Source organism: Cyprinus carpio, chromosome A5, assembly GCF_018340385.1.
Source record: "Cyprinus carpio isolate SPL01 chromosome A5, ASM1834038v1, whole genome shotgun sequence".
Taxonomy (NCBI): domain Eukaryota; kingdom Metazoa; phylum Chordata; class Actinopteri; order Cypriniformes; family Cyprinidae; genus Cyprinus; species Cyprinus carpio.
This window is the reverse complement of record NC_056576.1, coordinates 21,386,495-21,405,728: the sequence shown is the minus strand read 5'-3', so window position 1 is coordinate 21,405,728 and position 19,234 is coordinate 21,386,495. Positions and strand designations below refer to the sequence as shown.

General features: G+C 36.8%; 1 protein-coding gene and 1 long non-coding RNA gene across 3 annotated transcripts; one reads left to right on the top strand and one right to left on the bottom strand.

Moving 5' to 3' along the window:
* Positions 1 to 1,740: 1,740 nt before the first annotated feature.
* Positions 1,741 to 5,485, top strand: LOC109061765. The gene is made up of 4 exons (XR_006160065.1): positions 1,741 to 1,879; positions 2,571 to 2,625; positions 3,303 to 3,383; positions 5,354 to 5,485. It is a non-coding gene; the product is annotated as an uncharacterized LOC109061765 (long non-coding RNA).
* LOC109061764 (gap junction delta-2 protein-like) lies at positions 5,069 to 19,218 on the bottom strand. 2 transcript variants are annotated; one of them, XM_019078854.2, is made up of 3 exons: positions 18,997 to 19,218; positions 18,327 to 18,598; positions 5,069 to 6,262 (listed from the first exon to the last, which is right to left on the bottom strand). In XM_019078854.2, exons 2-3 carry the CDS (start codon positions 18,395 to 18,397, stop codon positions 5,434 to 5,436), a joined length of 900 nt encoding a protein of 299 aa, XP_018934399.1. In that variant the 5' UTR covers positions 18,398 to 18,598; positions 18,997 to 19,218; the 3' UTR covers positions 5,069 to 5,433. The 2 variants fall into 2 exon arrangements, with proteins under 2 accessions (XP_018934399.1, XP_018934397.1); XM_019078852.2 differs by having other exon boundaries at positions 18,327 to 19,218.
* Between the last annotated feature and the right edge of the window lie 16 nt (positions 19,219 to 19,234).

Below are 19,234 nucleotides of genomic sequence, written 5' to 3'. Positions count from 1 at the left end.
ACTGTTACTTCCTCTACAGTCAAAAATCTGGGTGTTATATTAGACAGCAACTTGTCTTTTGAAAATCATATTTCCCATGTTACAAAAACAGCATTCTTCCATCTTAGAAACATTGCAGAAACATTACAGTCTCTGCACTGGCTACCTATTAAGCTCCGTATCAGTTACAAAATATTATTACTTACCTATAAGGTCCTTAATGGTTTAGCTCCTGCGTACCTAACTAATCTTCTACCATGCTACAATTCATCACGCTACCTAAGGTCACAAAATGCTGGACTTTTGGTAGTACCTAGGATAGCAAAGGAGGTAGAGCTTTTTTGCATTTGGCTCCCAAACTCTGGAATAGCCTTCCTGATAATGTTCGGGGTTCAGAGACACTCTCTCTGTTTAAATCTAGATTAAAAACACACCTCTTTGGCCAAGCATTCAAATAATGCATCTCATAATTTTGGACTGCAGTTATATCTGATCAAATGCGCATTATTATTCTTTAGCTTGGGTTAAACTAATTAATTTTACTTGGTTGGAACAGCAGCTACGCTAATTATGTCTCTATTTGTTTCTCTGTTTTGCCACAAGCTCCAATCTGGATCCAGAACACCTGAGAAGAGATGATCCCAACCCCTCAGAGGACCTCAGATGATGCTAACCCTGAGACAACATACATCGTAAAAAGCGCTATACAAATATATACTTGAATTACTATTATTAATGTTTTTGAAAGAAGTATCTTATGCTCATCAAGCTTGCATTTATTTAATCAAAAATACAGAAAAACAGTAATAGTGTGAAATATAATTAAAATGTAAAATAATGGTTTTCTATTTTACTATACTTTAAAACATAATCTATTTCCGTGATGCAAAGCTTAATATCCATCATTCCTTATTCTGTCGTCAGTGTCACATGATCCTTCAGAAATCATTCTAATATGCTGATTTATTATCAATGTTAGAAACGGTTATGCTCCTTTTTATTTATTTTATAACCTGAAATACTTTTTTCAGGATTTTTGATGATTAAAAAGTTGTTTAAAAATGAATATAATTAATAAATAAATAAATATATATATAATATATATATAATATATATATATATAACAATTTAATCATTACTATCACTTTTTACCAATCTAAAAATTTAAACAATTTAAAAAAAAAAATTAACCAAACTATATACAACAAATCAATTTACATTTAAACCCAATTTATTTATTAGAATTAACCCCTTGAGATGTAACATCTCGTTTTCGAGGGGGTCCCATATTTTTAAACTAAGGTAATCTCTTGTTTGTTAAAGATGTTATTATTATTGTTATTATTATTATTTTAATGCCATAATTTGTTCTGTAATTTACCCACAAAAATAATAAAGTGGAAATTTAAGAGACGATCACTACTAAGCAGAAAAGAAGTTAATTTCTAGTTAGTTGAAACAGAAATGAAGCGTTAGAGCAGTAATGTAATCATCAGCAGCATTTAGCAGATACATACATCTGAGGTCCTTTTTTAAACATTAAAAATGTTCTAGAGTGTTTGCTTTTTGTCTTTGAATACAAACTTTTACTTTTGTAGCTATTTTAGTCAGCTCCTAACGCAATGTCATTCATTGTACGCGCAATTTCAAACGGCGCTTGCGCTCTTTTAAACTCGTAATAGACCGGTGAATGATCTGTGCAGAAATGACGCTGATCGACAGAACAAGTTTATACAATGCAATCTCTCCAAAATAGATGACGACAACGCACACACCTGCATTTGGAGTTGTACTTCTTTGCCTGCCTAGCCTACATTACTTGAAGGATGTGTTAGTCACGACATACATTCAGAAGGCGGTACCCACTTTGAAAAGGCAGCATTAATTGGTTTAATTGCAGGTGAGTGACAATTCAACTACATCCACTGAACAATGAGGCTAGTATTTGGCTGCCTGTCTTGAATGGTGTACTAGCATACAGTGAATGTTGCGTTAGGAGGCCTCTCCTCAAACAGCTTAAAATTAATTTAATAACTATTTCTATAAAAGGTTTTCTTCACTGACTATACACATTGCAGGGTTTACAAGTGGGATCCATTTGGATGTATTGTACAGCTAAACAAAAACTGCATTTCTAAAGAGTTTTGTTAGAATAATTGTGCGTAGCCTATGTGTGTTTGGATCCGTTTTTGCCTAAACACATTGTGGGGACCAAAGGAGGAAAACAACTCAATAAGCACAATAAATAATGTCTAAAGAAAATGAATAAAAATGCAGAAAGTTTCAAGTTTGTTAGATTTAGGTGGAGTGGAAAGACTGGAAAAAAAATGTTTGACTCAATATAAAAACAACATATATCAATGTAAAGTCCACACTATTCTTCCCGTAAGAGCGGGGGTGCCATTCGTAATTTTTATGGGTTTGGCTTCATGGTCTCATCCACGTCCAGCTATTTTTAGCTGTACAAAACATTAAATATGTCATTAAATAGGTCTTACCATATTATTTTAATTATCCTTATTATGAACACACTGGTTTGTAGTGCAAACAGTCTTACAGTTTACTGCATGTTGTTATTCTTCTCGTTATAGCGGCTAATGAACTGGAAGTCTCGGCCATAGGCTTACTTATGCGTTGAAGAATAAGGTGAATATTTGTCTTTTAAAATTCAGAGAATTTAATTTGAATTCTGATGGCTTGCGATACAAGTAAACTATAAATATTAGAAGACCTATTTCCAAGCAATTATTTAACAATATTAATTATTTAAAGTAACTTTGAAGACGACACTTATCTGAATAAAACATAGTTGCAATACAGGATCATTTATATTCCATATGAAGAGACATGCCAGCAGCACAGACAATAGGAGCTATACTTAGCTTGTGTAACAGCTCTGACTCATTCCTCATTAGTTAGCAACCATTACATTGTCTTATCTACACTTATTTTCATTTCATTTCTAATGTCTTAATATAGCAGCTTCTCTCTTTACTGGTAATGTTTTAGGCAAGATCAGAAATTAATTTGGCTATTCATGCCTCACACTCACTAACCATTTTTTATGCAAATTCTCAATTAAGAAATCCTATAAAAGCTTGATATTTGCATGAACTCCCAAAATGTGTGGTTGTATACTGAGGTGGATGTTCTCAAAAAATCACATTAAATTGATGGAAACATTTGAATGACATTTAGACTATTTGGGCATGTGATTGTGCTCATACTCGCAACAAAGCTGGCAAGTGAGAAGCTTCTTCAAGTAATCTGTATAGTTGATAAAAACACATAATGTTGCACATTCTCTTTTGCTTCATTTTCAGAAATTCACCTGAAAATGTCAAACATTTGGATGGAAACCTAGCGTCAACCTATTAAGTGAATGCTTTTCCAACTGGGTCAAGGTAAAACACACACACACTTTATCCCTATCATTCAGAGAACATCTATGCAGGTGATCCAGTGCTGTGTATTGGTTTGATAGAGTCTTTGATTTATGTTTTCACTGCCGTCATCCCTGCAATTGCATTCTGGACAAAAAAACCCTCCAGCACAGCATGCCCGCTTAGATGGAAATACACATCTGCACACGCATGCACAGAAACAAGTGACAAGGGAATCTTTACACCATTATATTTCATTTATTTCTTTAATAGTTTATTAATTTATTTTTTATGACATATGTTTATTTATAATTTATATATATCTTTATATTTTATTGCTGCATTGGAGCCTTACTCAGTATAGACTCTTTCTGCCATTCCCATAGAGCTATAGATCTCCTCCCGCATGCTTCAGAATACACCTCAAAAAATACTTGGTGCAAAAAAGAAACAGTCTGATTCTATACACAGCTCGTAACACTATCTAGCCATTCTAATGATGCATCATAACATGCCTTAGTATGGAAATGCCCATAGTATAAAATCACAATTTTTCCTGTGTACATTACACAACAAATGCAGATAAACAACTACATTTTTTTTCCTTCTTTTTTCTTTTTGGCAATCAATGTGTACGTCTTTTTTAAATAATGGCAAAAGCTACACTTCGGTATGCGAAATACATGTATGCTGCAATATCGATATTCTAAGATATGTACAGTAATGAAAGGGAGGAGGAGGGGGGTGGGGGGTACAGAGGAATTCCGGGATTTGGACTGGGGACTGTGGTGTGTCAATGTTGATTTTTGCACGAAGATAGAGTCTCTTATGGCCCAACAGCAAATGTGGGGGAGGTTTATCAGAAGATGAATGTTCATTTTCTCTTCTAGCCTTGTATACTTAATAGCTACATCTATAAAACTATGCAGAAAGAGACAGAGAAAACTAAAGAAAGAAAATGGGGGAGAGGCATAGAGGAGTCTGTGCTGAGGTGCAGTTTTATTCTCTTTTGTTTGTCCTCCTTTTTTTTCTCTTTCTGGTTGTTCAAAACATGAGGGATGTCTCAGCATTGACCCTGGAGAACATTTTTCATATTTTACAATGTTTCTGAGTCACATGCTGAGCTGCTCTCTAGCTTTATCCCTCCATCTTTCAGTCTCTTTTGACATCAAGCAACTTAAATCAGTTTTGTTTCTTAAATGTCTCTTTTTCTGTTGGAAGACTTTTGTTGTTAAGCGAGGCTCAGGAATATCAGTATGTGTGTGAGTGTGTGTGTGGTGTATACGTGTATATTAAAGGGATAGTTCACCCAAAAATTGTATGTTTATCTGCTTACCCCTAGGGCATCCAAGATGTAGGTGACTTTGTTTCTTCAGTAGAACACAAAGATTTTTAACTCAAACCGTTGCAGTCTGTCAGTCTTATAATGTAAGTGAATGGGAATCATGGCTTTGAGAGTCAAAAAAATCGCAGACTTATAAGTGCATAACTGCCACCTATCTCTCAAATGGACCATTGACACCCCTAATTGAGATTGTAGATAGAGTGTCAATGGTCCATTTGAGAGATAGGTGGTGGTAATGCACTTTTAAGTCTGTGATCCGCCGTAAAGCAAGAAGAAGATGCATCACCCGCTGGCTGTTTTTTTTGACTCTCAAAGCTGTGATCCCCACTCACTTCAATTATATGACTGACAGACTGCAACGGTTTGAGTTAAAAATCTTTGTTTGTGTTCTTCTGAAGAAACAAAGTCACCTACATCTCGGATGCCCTGGGGGTAAGCAGATAAACATCGAATTAAAATTTTTTGGTGAACTATCCCTTTAAGTATGAGTCCCATTCTGTTCCCCAGCGCTCACCATTAAAGTCTGAAAAAGCAGATTTATTCTCCATAAAGTTTAGAATGCCAAATCTGATTTACTCCATTCCTCCCTTTTTTGTTTTCACCCTACCCCTCTCTCACCTGTCCAAACTATGCAAAAAATATGCAGTGTCAAGTCTGCAGCACAGGGCGTGGCCGTCGCCTCATCAGCCACTCCCAACCTCGTCTAAGCCCCTCCCCTATTCGCTGTCAGACATAGGCCGATTCGCTAGACTGGGTGCGGCCCAGGTTGGGCACTGAGGAAAGGTGGGACACATCCTTTTTCCGGATCTCACAAATGGACTTTCTGCGAGCCTGGACACCACGGATGGCCGTCTTAATCTTCCGCCAGCCCAGATGGTTGACCTCAGCCAAATTTAGCACCACACAGATCCCGCTAACTGCGAACATGAACACGAGGAAAACTGTCTTCTCCGTGGGACGTGACACGTAGCATTCGACCTCCTTCACGCAAGGGTAGCGGTCACACTCAAACATGGCAGGAACGTTGAATCCATACAGAAAGTACTGACCGGCAAGAAAGCCGATTTCCAGAACATTTCGAAACACCACTTGTATGACATAGAAACGGGAGATGCCCTCCTGCTGACGGATCTTGGCACTTTTGGAGTATGTGGCCCCCGGTGGAATGTTGGGAATGTCTTTCAAATCCAGACAGTCGCTGTCATGTTTGCTTTCTGGGTGCACCAGGATGCCGTTGATGTTACGGAGCTTGCGGCTCGGCCCGTGTCCGTGGTCGATGTACGGGCCGTGCAGGAGGGTGTAACTGCGATCTTTGTGCTTGGCAGACTGGTGCACTGAGTAAGTGATAAAACAGAGGCTGGGTGTACACACCAAGATGATCTGGAAAACCCAGTAACGGATATGGGAGATGGGGAAGGCTTTATCGTAGCAGGCCTGGTTGCAACCTGGTTGCAGCGTGTTGCATATAAACATAATCTGTTCATCCTCATACACCTTCTCTCCCACTATACCCACGATCAGGATCCGGAATATCACCACCACTGTCAGCAGGATCCTTTGGGGTAGAGAAAAGAAGAGACAGAAAGAATCAAGGAAAGGCAGAGATAGAGACGGGATTGAAGAGGGGAAGGAAGAAAAAAAGAATAAAAAAGGATCAGATTTCTTTTTTCATTCAACAGCACAGAGCTATTTTGCATTTCTAACTCCCTCTATCTTACAAATGCAGACACGTGTGCAAAACACAATAAAATACTGAGTAATTACTGTAAGAAGCGGAAGTAAAGCAGGCATTTAACATTTCTAAATTACCTGCTACTCATTTTAAGCTTAAATTTGTAATTTGTTTTTAAAACATTTTTGTAAAAAAATATATATATTTCAGTTTAATATGAAAAAAAAAGTAAGCGAATCCTGTTTTCCCTACATTCCTTATTTTCCCATTTTTTGTTTCATTTTGACCAGCCTGACTCTGGTTCAACCAATGATGTGAATTTGTAGGCGGAGCTATCGATTTGTATGAATAAATGGCAGATGGGTAGCCTGTTTGAAAAAGAATAATCAAGTGTGTTCAACTTAATGTGATGCTGCACAGACATGTTTTTATGACAGTAAACATTCTTTTCATGTAATAAAAATGTTATATAGAGTACATAATAAAAAAATAATAGTAAAATAAAATTTGTAATTGTGATGTTCAAAAACAGCACTCTTGCTCATATGATAAAGCTAAAATATATAATACAAATCATTGAAGAAAATGAGTACTGAATGAAAAAGTGGTTTTGTTGCTTCAAACAGTCACATTTGTAATTGTGATTATTTGACAAAAGGCCATATGGAGCATGTTTGCCCTCATATCTGGAATGCTGGGCCATATAACAGCGATATTGCTAAAGTATATCATATAAGACAAAAGGCCATATGGAGCATGTTTGCCCTCATATCTGGAATGCTGGGCCATATAACAGCATTCTAGGCTACATCACACAGTTAGTCATTGTCTTGAATCATGTTCGTCAGCAACTGCATGCAACATAAGATGACATACAGGGCTGGGCTGGGCTGGGTGTGTTAAATACCTTCATTATAACGTGTTGTTTTTTTCTGAATTAACATGTTATATTGATAGCCCTACTGTTTATTTGACAAATATTGCATCTAATCCATTTCATCTGCGTTAAAGAAAGGAAATCCATCCAAGGGTCACTACGAGAAGCAAAAAGTATTTGACTTGACTCAGTTTGACAAATCTTTCCAAACTGTAAGCTTTGTCAAAGTTGAAGTCAAAAACACCCAATATTTTGGCTAATGTATGGAGCCCTGGATATGACATGCTGTTGAAAAGATATTGTGGCCCCAAATTAAGAATTCATTCAAATGACTTAATTCATTTGTTTTAGTCAAATCACGTTGTACTACTAATTGCTCCTTTGTTTTAATTAGGGTAAATTGTGTCAATGATTTAACTAAAACAAAGGACAGAATTAATACATTGTGAGAATGAATTAAGACAATGTGGCCACAATTTAAGTAAAATTACTAATGCGAGTGGCACCGCAATTACAAACTTCATCTTTATTAATGTACTGAAATATTGAAAATATCTGTGTAGGCCATTCAGGAGCACCTTTCATGTTTTAACATTCATTCACATGTGGGTATGTGTGCGGGCATATGTTCCCTGCTGATGATAACTGGGGCATACTGCATCAAGGCCATCAGAGTTTGTGTTGGGACGACTGTCTGTATATGTGTATCACTATCTCTGCTCTCTTATCAGTTCTTTGTGAACTTGCAAACTTTAATATGTACACTGTGGACAATTAAATAAAGAAACATACACACACGGAAATCCAGACACTAGCACAGACTCAGACACATCTGATCACAGTGACAGATAAGAACAGAGGAGATGAGAGATCACACATGCAGCATACTAATATGACATACAACACACAATATGAGTGTCCTGATGAGAACACCTTGAAGTTTTACACATGGGACTCACGTGAGTGTGCCATTTAGAGCGAAACATCTCCACCCTTCTGCCTCACACACACTGTCTCTCTCAACAGATGCAGCCTGAGCACACAAATCTTCCTCAGTCTGTCTAGTTCTGTTTCTCACACACATCAACACACACAGATCCACACACACTGTTGTGCTAAGACCGACCTTCACTCACAGTAACCTTGCTGTAGAACTAGCCATGACGTTATTTTATTGCAGGCTGGTGTTGATGCATGATCACATTCTCTCTCTCTCTCTCTCTGTCTCTCTCACACACACACACACACATACACACACATAGTGTGAGCTATATAGTACATATACAGTATTTTTCATTTCAGTATTGTATGAAACTTGTAATCATAAAGTACTTAATTTAGGCACTTTTGACCCTGTTAAGCTACTAACTCTGCAACAATGATATTTTCTGTTTATCCTTAAAGAATGATTCATATAGCCCTCAGTCCAAGTCCCTCTGCTTATTTTTAGCATATTGGGTATGTAAGCTTAGTAGCTTAAGATCTGGGTTGGTAACAAAAAGGTTGCATGAGGAGATGCTTGAAATATAACTAGTATGTGCCCTTGAGCACAGAACATAACCTTAGGTTTCTCTACAGAGACTGTTCTTGTAACTTAACATAGTGGCATTATACAGTAAACTTTCATAAATTTGTAGAAACACTGAGCAACAGCCCTGGATGTGTGGCGATAAATAATGAAACAATTATTCTATTTTATATTTTACATTGTTGTGATTCAGTTGGCATACTAAATGTACAAGATATAAACACTAATGTTCAAAAGTTTAGGGAAGTATGTAAGTAATATTTTTGTATTGTCTTTGGAAATGTCTTCACTGTCCTTTGATCAGTTTAATGCACTCAATCTGAAACTGATAAATGAAAGTATTAATTAAAAAAAAATCATATGAACCCAAACTTTTGAAAAGTAGTGTATATTACAGGATAGAGAGTAATAAGGACAAACGGTTTGCTTTCTAATGGTGGAGAGTCACAAGAGCAGTTTCCACCTCCCAGAATTAATGAAAGTGAATGAGTTGAAGTGATGAAGGCAATCCTGATGAATTTTCAGAGTGACTTTAGCAACTGTTTATACAATATTAGGGAAGTGTTGGGCAGTCAATGCATAGAGCTGTTTTGATATTTGTGCATATTTGTATTCTGAAAGTTAATTTTATGAAAAGTGAGTAATTTAATGATTTTAAATTCAACAATTCAAACAAAACATATTCCCACAAAAAAAAAAAAAAGAAAAAAAAAAAATACAAATACACAGCCTTTTACCTTTTTCTCTTTTCATTCTTTTTCTTCCAAACAGGGTTTACAATGTTGTGGTTCATTTGGCAGCAGGTTGATTTGGTTCACGACAAAGAATTCTTCATTAAAGAAAGACATTTTTGAAATTGCTATAGAGAAAATTAATGTGAAAAGAATAATGGGATATAATTTGTACTCTGAATCAGAAGCTATGTTAGCTCATTGCTGTCTAGGATGGTTAGCACTGGTTTTGATGGACATATGGTGAACATTTGTGCTGAGCTAAGTAGGACAGTTATGACTCTTGCTCAACTACACTTTATTGTAGTATAACAGCAAGAGATGTTTCTTGGTTTTAACAGTGTAACCTTTATATAACACTTAATAATAATTACTGTAGGATATGAAAAAAAAAAACTAACATTAGCTCTTTGCACTGTATCAATGGCCAAAGGCCCTGGTTGGTCTTTAAATTAGCAGCACATCCCCCCACTCCCTGCTGCCATTACTATAGCAACCACATAGTGAACCACTCAGCACTCTGCACTATACCAGAGAGAGAGAGCGAGAGAGAGAGAGAGAGCAAAAAGGAGGGAGAAATGATTGATGGAATATTGGGAAAGAGAGGAAAGAGTAGAGCCTGGAATGAGAGAGAAAGAGAGCAAGTGGGCGTACCAAGGGCACAGGAAGGAACAAACCTACATACCAGGAGTGTGGAAATGGGGGATGATGAAAAACACATAGGGACTGAGAAAGAGAGACATCTCAAGGTGAACTAAAGAGAGAGAAAGAAAGAGCTTGAAAATGACAAGAAAAGGAAGGAGGCAAAAGGAGACAAATAGATGGACAGAGGCAGACTAGAGGAGCAACAAGACAAATAGACAGATACAGAGAGACAGATGGAGGGAGATGACTGGGTGCAAGTACCGAGAAACAGCATATTCAGGAAATAAAACATACTGAAGGACTCCTTTTAAAGCACCTAGTGTGTGTGCAGTAACACGCATATTGTGTTGAGCGTCTCAGTTTGCAGCAGTGTAATTTACAGTGAATGGAGCATGTGTGATGGTGGGCTTTGTGTGTGTGTGTGTGTGTGTGTGTGTGTGTGTGTGTGTGTGTGTGTGCGCATGCGTGTGTGTGTGTGTGTGTGTGTGCGTGCGTGTGTGTGTGTGAGAGAGAGAGCAAACAGCTGGAAATGTGTACAGTACACTGACTCTCTCCATGTTTGGACATAAGACTGTCAAGATCTCTGCGCTTTTGTTGTCTCTAAAGTCAGGTTAACCTTTAAACACATTATTTTTTATGTAAGATGTGTGTCTACCTTTCACCCTCCAATCACAAAAAGTGATTTTCTTACGTGTTTTTTTTATTTATTTTTTTTTTTTTTACTAAAGGTTTCTTAAATCAAATTAAGTGTTTAAGCTTAAAAGAAGAAAACAATATCTGCCAAAAAATAAATTTGTCTTCTGTTTCAGTTTAGTTTTTTACACTCAAACAAAAAAAAAAAAAAAAATAAAGAAAAATGCTTTTTTTTCAACCATGTAAAACCATGCTTTTTTTTCACTTTTGGAGCGAAATAACGCTCCAAAAGTGTTGTATTTATTTTTACATACCAGAAAGAATAAGGAAAGTTTACTAGAACTAACTACCAGAAAGAACAAGCAAAATGTATTTATTTTTACATACCAGAAAGAATAAGGAAAGTTTACTAGAACTAACAGCATGTTCTCGCAGGCTATATCAATTATTCATGAACTTTGAGAGTTTTTCTGAGATTTTCAACTCACATTCTCTGTCTCTCTCTCCATCTTCTCTCTTTCTCCACATCAAAACACACTTGTTCTTCAAATAAACAATGTTCCTGGTAAGAAAGCAATTCTTTGCCATGCATTTATATCCTGACCAATTCTCATCTCATTTTGTACAGCTGACCTGACCTGTAACCTGTCATGTGTCCTGGTGCCCCTCTGACTTTCCACAGAAGCACCTAATTATGTCAATGTAGAACCTATGCATTTGATGTGGATGTTTACTGGGCTATCAAAATGAGGACATCACAGACCACTTTTGTTTTTATAAAAAAGCTAATTATAATGACTTTTTTTTTTTTTGCATTTTTAGGATTAAAAAAACATTATGATTTGATTCTCCAAATGAGGGCGTCCTCAAAGAGAGGTTTTTATCATATTTAAATAACTCCTGTAGACACACTTGTCTCCAAAGGATAGCTAAATAAACCCCAAAACATACACACACACACGCACGCACTTATTCAAACATGGGAAACGAGGACACTGGGACGATATGTGTTTGCAAATGACTATCACTCTAGAGATGTACCTCACATGCTCTCTTCCCTCTTCCACTACTCACTCGCTCTCTTTTCTCTTTCTCTGTGTCCTCCTCTGTGTTCAGTAAAGACTACTTCAAACAAGATACAACCAGTAATGCCCTACATCCTATGTGAAAAAAGAAAGAAGACAAGAAAAAAAAATTCCCTAGAGACAAACCAACTAAGTAGATAAAAGGTTGAGATGTAATGTTAGTTGCATGCACCATGACTACAAAAAAAAAAAATAGTTTGATCTACACACGGTGTATGTGTGTGTGTGGGTGTGGTATGATAAGAAAGAATGAAGGGCTGTGATAGCTTTTCTTTTAAATAGAGTTCCTGTAGCTCTGTCTGTAGAGCATGGTGCTCAAAGCTTCCAGAATTTTAATTAAGTCTTTAATGCTCACAAAGGCTGCATTTATTTTATCAAAATAAAGTAAAAACTATTTAAAACTTTATTTCTATTTTAATATATTTTAAAAAAATTAATTTATTTCTGTGATGGCAGCCATGCCACTTAATTTTCTTTAGTGTCACGTGATCCATTGAAATCAGTCTAATAGTGATCAAGTGCTTAAGATCCACTTTCTTATTTATTAGTGAAGTTGAAAGTCATTCGAATACAGTATGTGCTGATACATATTTTTAGAACACATTGTTTGTGTTGAAATTTTGTTGTAACATTGTTAATGTCTTTAGTGTCGCTTTTGATCAATTTAATGAATCCTTGCTGAATAAAAGTATAAAAGTAAATAAAGTATTGTGACCCCAAGCTTTTGAATGGTATTGTATATGTACAAATACTAAAAGTTTTCTTTTAGGAATGGGGTAAGCGATAAATTGCTATAGTATAGGAGGTAATTATTAAGGTTGGAGACTTCTTAATTGTAACACTTAAACAAGCATTTTCTGTAAATTGCTTTTTGAAAAAAATATTTATTTAAAACATGCTATATGGATACTTGCATTGAATTGAATATGGGGCTTGTTTTTTATTTCACTCTCCTTTGTTCTGGAGTGCAATAAATGCTGAGTGAATATATGAGCAACATTACTCTCTCTGCTCACATCTCACAGGTGTCGCTATTAATCATCTGCATTTGCACAGTAGGTGTGTGGATGTGGGTGTGTGTGTTGCAAGAGATTATGAAAGAGAGTGAGAATGATGATTTCTTTCTATATTTAATCTGTTGAAAGAATATCAGTAGTATATGGACGTGTTATAGTTATGAAATGAGTGTATGTGTGTGTTTGTTCTGCTGACCCATATGTTGTCCCCAGACCAAACATTAAATGGAAGAAGGGTATAGATTACAGTGTTGTGACCAATTCAAAACAATGGCAGAAAGAATATTGACTGGAAAACTATGATTGATTTCTGGTCGAAACTTCACAGATCAGCTTTCAGTTGCCACAGTGCGCACACAGCGCCGCACATGCAAGTCGTTTGCATGTGCTTTTGTTCGGATCATTTTTAGTAAAGACAGATCAAACTGCTCTGAACATATTTAGACTCTCTCCCAGCGAGGAAAGAGAACAGAGACTGTGAGTGTGTGTGTTTCAATACAAAAAAACCTGGGACTGAAAGTGGCTGGGCTGCAGTGTGTGTTGTGTGTCTATATGTGTTCTGAGAGAGGGAGGGAGGAGGGATTGCAGCAGCTGATGAATGATAGTAGAGGCTTTTTCTTCATCTGTTCTTCATTTATTCATTCTGTTCATATCATTCCGCCTCAAGTGCTTGATCAGACCTCAAAGGAACAGAGAGAAGAACACACTGATTACCTCACATTTCACCACATTAGCAGAAACCATGTTTCAAACAAAGCAAAACTGCCCCTGCAAAATTTCCACAAAAAATAAAATAAAATAATAAGTTGGAAAATAAGTTTTTTTGTGTGTGTCTTTGCATCAATCTATAATGTGTGTATGTGGGTCCTGATGATTGTGTGGATCAAATGTCTCTACATGTTTAGTAAGAACTGAAATCATCTTCCTCTTATAAAAAGAGCCAATAGTCTCAGCCAATGAAAACAACTTCATAAACCCACTAAATAATGTATTTATAAAAATTTTAACATGCAAAAAGGTGTCTATAAGGGCGCACATAACATTAGCTAATTTAGCAGAATCAATAGAAAGTTCCACCTTAGAATAACAAATGTATGTGGTGCATTTCCCTCATATATAGTGTTTACATAATGTTATGGGAAATAGTTAGCAAACCTCAGAGAACCCCACATAAGGATTCATGAAACGATGGCAGGTCTGCTTCCTATTATGTGTCAGATGATTCGTGATCGATTGTGGTAACCGATTGACTGCTTGTTTAAGCAGTGCTGGACGTGATGAGAAGTTTATTACAATCAGCGATGGTGAAATCAGTATTTCCTTAAGGCTGAAGATTCATTAGATGAAAAAACACTTAAAGACATATCTCTTGTGAGGCCTGTTTGACAACAAATACTGAGTCGGGAAGCACCAAAATTTGGACCTCACGCTGTAAATTTCCCTCCTAAAACTATTAATCAACTGAAAAATATGTTTGTTAATGCATCATTGTTTGTATATTGCTGTTCGTTCTTTCCTGTCTGTTTTGTGTAATGTTTTGTTTGTTAACACATCATTATTCATGAACTTTGAGAGTTTTTCTGAGATTTTCAACTCACATTCTCTGTCTCTCTCTCCATCTTCTCTCTTTCTCCACATCAAAACACACTTGTTCTTCAAATAAACAATGTTCCTGGTAAGAAAGCAATTCTTTGCCATGCATTTATATCTGACCATCTCATCTCATTTTGTACAGCTGACCTGACCTGTAACCTGTCATGTGTCCTGGTGCCCCTCTGACTTTCCACAGAAGCACCTAATATGTCAATGTAGAACCTATGCATTTGATGTGGATGTTTACTGTGCTATCAAAATGAGGACATCACAGACCACTTTTGTTTTTATAAAAAAGCTAATTATAATGACTTTTTTTTTTTTTGCATTTTTTTGCATTTTTAGGATTAAAAAAACATTATGATTTAAATCTCTAAATGAGGGCGTCCTCAAAGAGAGGTTTTTATCATATTTAAATAACTCCTGTAGACACACTTGTCTCCAAAGGATAGCTAAATAAACCCCAAAACATACACACACACACGCACGCACTTATTCAAACATGGAAACGAGGACACTGGGACAGATATGTGTTTGCAAATGACTATCACTCTAGAGATTTACCTCACATGCTCTCTTCCTCTTCCACTAACTCACTCGCTCTCTTTCTCTTTCTCTGTGTCTCCTCTGTGTCAGTAAAGACTACTTCAAACAAGATACAACCAGTAATGCCCTACATCCTATGTGAAAAAAGAAAGAAGACAAGAAAAAAAAATTCCCTAGAGACAAACCAACTAAGTAGATAAAAGGTTGAGATGTAATGTTAGTTGCATGCACCATGAATGAAAAAAAAATAGTTTGATCTACACACGGTGTATGTGTGTGTGTGGGTGTGGTATGATAAGAAAGAATGAAGGGCTGTGATAGCTTTTTCTTTTAAATAGAGTTCCTGTAGCTCTGTCTGTAGAGCATGGTGCTCAACTTCCAGAATTTTAATTAAGTCTTTAATGCTCACAAAGGCTGCATTTATTTTTTTAATATATTTTAAAAAAATTAATTTATTTCTGTGATGGCAGCCATCAGCCATTACTGTCTTTAGTGTCACGTGATCCTTCTGGCTGAACTGCATAATATTTTTAGAACACATTTTGTTTGAAATTTTGTTGTAACATTGTTAATGTCTTTAGTGTCGCTTTTGATCAATTTAATGAATCCTTGCTGAATAAAAGTAGTAAAAATAAATAAACCAATCTTACCAAAAGCATTTTAAATGTACAAAAAAAATACAAATACTAAAAGTTTTCTTTTAGGAATGGGGTAAGCGATAAATTGCTATAGTATAGGAGGTAATTATTAAGGTTGGAGACTTCTTAATTGTAACACTTAAACAAGCATTTTCTGTAAATCTGCTTTGAAAAAAATATTTATTTAAAACATGCTATATGGATACTTGCATTGAATTGAATATGGGGCTTGTTTATTTCACTCTCCCTTTCTAGGAGTGCAATAAATGCTGAGTGAAATATGAGCACATTACTCTCTCTGCTCACATCTCACAGGTGTCGCTATTAATCATCTGCATTTGCACAGTAGGTGTGTGCATGTGGGTGTGTGTGTTGCAAGAGATTATGAAAGAGAGTGAGAATGATGATTCTTTCTATATTTAATCTGTGAAAGAATATCAGTAGTTATAGGGACGTGTTATAGTTATGAAATGAGTGTCTGTGTGTGTTTGTTCTGCTGACCCATATGTTGTCCAGACCAAACATTAAATGGAGAAGGGTATAGATTACAGTGTTGTGACCATTCAAAACAATGGCAGAAAGAAAATATTGACTGGTCGAAACTACAGATCAGCTTTCAGTTGCCAGTGCGCACACAGCCGCACATGCAAGTGTTTGCATGTGCTTTTGTTAGGATCATTTTAGTAAAGACAGATCAAACTGCTCTGAACCATTTAGACTCTCTCCCAGCGAGGAAGAGAACAGAGACTGTGAGTGTGTGTGTTTCAATACAAATAAAGCCTGGGACTGAAAGTGGCTGGGCTGCAGTGTGTGTTTGTCTCTATATGTGTTCTGAGAGAGGGAGGGAGGGAGGGATTGCAGCAGCTGATGAATGATAGTAGAGGCTTTATTCATCTGTTCATTCATTTATTCATTCTGTTCATATCATTCCAGCCTCAAGTGCTTGATCAGACCTCAAAGGAACAGAGAGAAGAACACACTGATTACCTCACATTTCACACATTAGCAGAAACATGTTTTCAACAAAGCAAAACTGCCCTGCAAAATTCCACAAAAAAAAAATAAATAAATAAGTTGGAAAATAAGTTATTTTGTGTGTGTCTTTGCATCAATCTATATGTGTGTATGTGGGTCTGATGATTGTGTGGATCAAATGTCTCTACATGTATAGTAAGAACTGAAATCATCTTCCTCTTAAAAAAGAGCCAATAGTCTCAGCCATGAAAACAACTTCATAAACCCACTAAATAATGTATTTATAAAAATTTTAACATGCAAAAAGGTGTCTATAAGTGGCATAACATTAGCTAATTTAGCAGAATCAATAGAAAGTGGTAGAATAACAAATGTATGTGTGCATTTCCCTCATATATAGTGTTACATAATGTATGAAATAGTTAGCAAACCTCAGAGAACCCCACATTAAGGATTCATGAAACGATGGCAGGTCTGCTTCCTATTATGTGTCAGATGATTCGTGATCGATTGATGGTAACCGATTGACTGCTTGTTTAAGCAGTGCTGGACTGATGGAAGTTTATTACATCAGCGATGGTGAAATCAGTATTCCTTAACAGGCTGAAGATTCATTAGATGAAAAAACACTTAAAGACATCTCTTGTGAGGCATGTTTGACAACAAATACTGAGTAGGGAAGCACAAAATTTGACTCAAGCTATAAAATTTCCCTCCTAAAACTATTAATCAACTGAAAAATAAAAAGTTAATACATAAAATAAGTGAATAGATGGTGACAATGAGATGTTGACAATGAATTGTCATTGCAGTGTGGAAAGTGTCTGTTTATGTATACTTGACTAGATTATATGAACACGTCTTTTTTTTTTCTTTTTCAGAACCGTCACTTAAAATGTTGTTTTCAATTTGTCTGTATAGAAATGAAATGCATAAACTTAAGCATCCTGCTCATACACACACACTTACATGCCCTCTGTGCCACAACCCACACACACACACACAACCTCTCACAGACATGGGAGAAGGACGTACCCTTGATGTGGGGCTACCTGCAGTTAAGGTTAATGAGCACAGCAGAGAGTAGTGCTTACTCAAGTCTGACACACACACATACACAAATGTGCAGCTCCCAATCAGAAAATGCCTTTGTGACACACATGGTTAGTGTGGGTGGGTGTGTATTTATGTGGTAATGGGAGTGTAATATTCTTCCGTGATGTTGTCAATATGCTTTATATCAACTATTCATTTTCAGCAGCCATATTTATAATCTCTATATTAATAGTAAATCTCTGGGTCCCAGTCTTTAAAGCCCATAATGCAGCCTTTTTTTTATTTTGCATTAAAGAGAGAAACTAAGTGCAATTTATCCAGTTTTAAAATGACCAAGAACATATTTCAAAAAATAATTTGTAAATGTTTTTGAAAGAAGTATCTTATGCTCACCAAGACTGGATTTAATTGATCAAAAATACAGTTAAAACAGCAATATTGTGAAATGTTATTACAGTTCAGAATATCTGTTTTAAATTTTAATATATTTTAAAATGTAATTGCAATTGCATCCAAGTTAAATAAAAGATTTATAGATTTTAATATATTAGATTGCACACTCCCCACTCATACATAGGAACAGTCCTTGTGTGAGGTATGTGTATATTGCACTATAGCTCTTACCTGCCGATCATAGTAGAGTGCTGCTGCACTGCAGCCTCCAGCAATCTCTCCAATATAGTCCACTCGCCCATGATGCCGCGCTTATGGCTCTCACTCCTCCTCTGACCTTCAGCCTGAGCTGTCACAACCTCTGCCCTCAGCAACTCTTCCAGTGTCCCTCTGTTGACCTTTGATGGGATTCTTGGGGCTTCTCTTGAAAGCCGCAGCTGTGTGCGTCTGAGCGTGTGTGTGTCACGGTAGCGCTCTAGTGCGGAGATGAGCTAGTGTAGCATCTGCAGCAGAAAATCTGATGATGCTGAGGCACAGAGACTGCATCTCTCAGTCTCACACACACACTGTCTACCTTCACTGTTTTATCTCTCTCAGGGTGTAGGACACGCTGCTTGCTCTTGCATTGTACCCTGTGCTACAAATGCACACTCTCTACGCCTATCTAAGCTTTTTCAACCCTTTCCTCAACGTGCACACTCAACTCAAGCTCACACACACTCAGTCACTTGACGGTCACTGCAGGCTCTTTTTTCCCATTAGTTGAGCAGAATGCTAAAGGAACACACATGCAAGAACACACGGATAATGATGTGGCTCTCTGAATCTCATAGCAATGCCTGAGCGCACCCTCACACACACATACACACAGTATTGGCTGTGCACTAGTGTGTGGCAGTACCAGCAGCAGACGAGGATCGTCAAGGTTACGTCCAGCTGAGTGATGAGCCTGTGGTCATGTATGTGGCAAAGGGCTCAGTCTTCTTCAAACCTCAGCCTCTCTTCTCTCTCTCACTCCCTCTCTTGCTCTCTCTCTCCACACCTTCCCCGTTCTTTTCGCCTTTGTGCTGCACTGCTGTTGCTGCTGATGATACCTTTCCCTCTGCTCCTCCTCCTCTCTCTCTCTCTCTCTTTCCCTC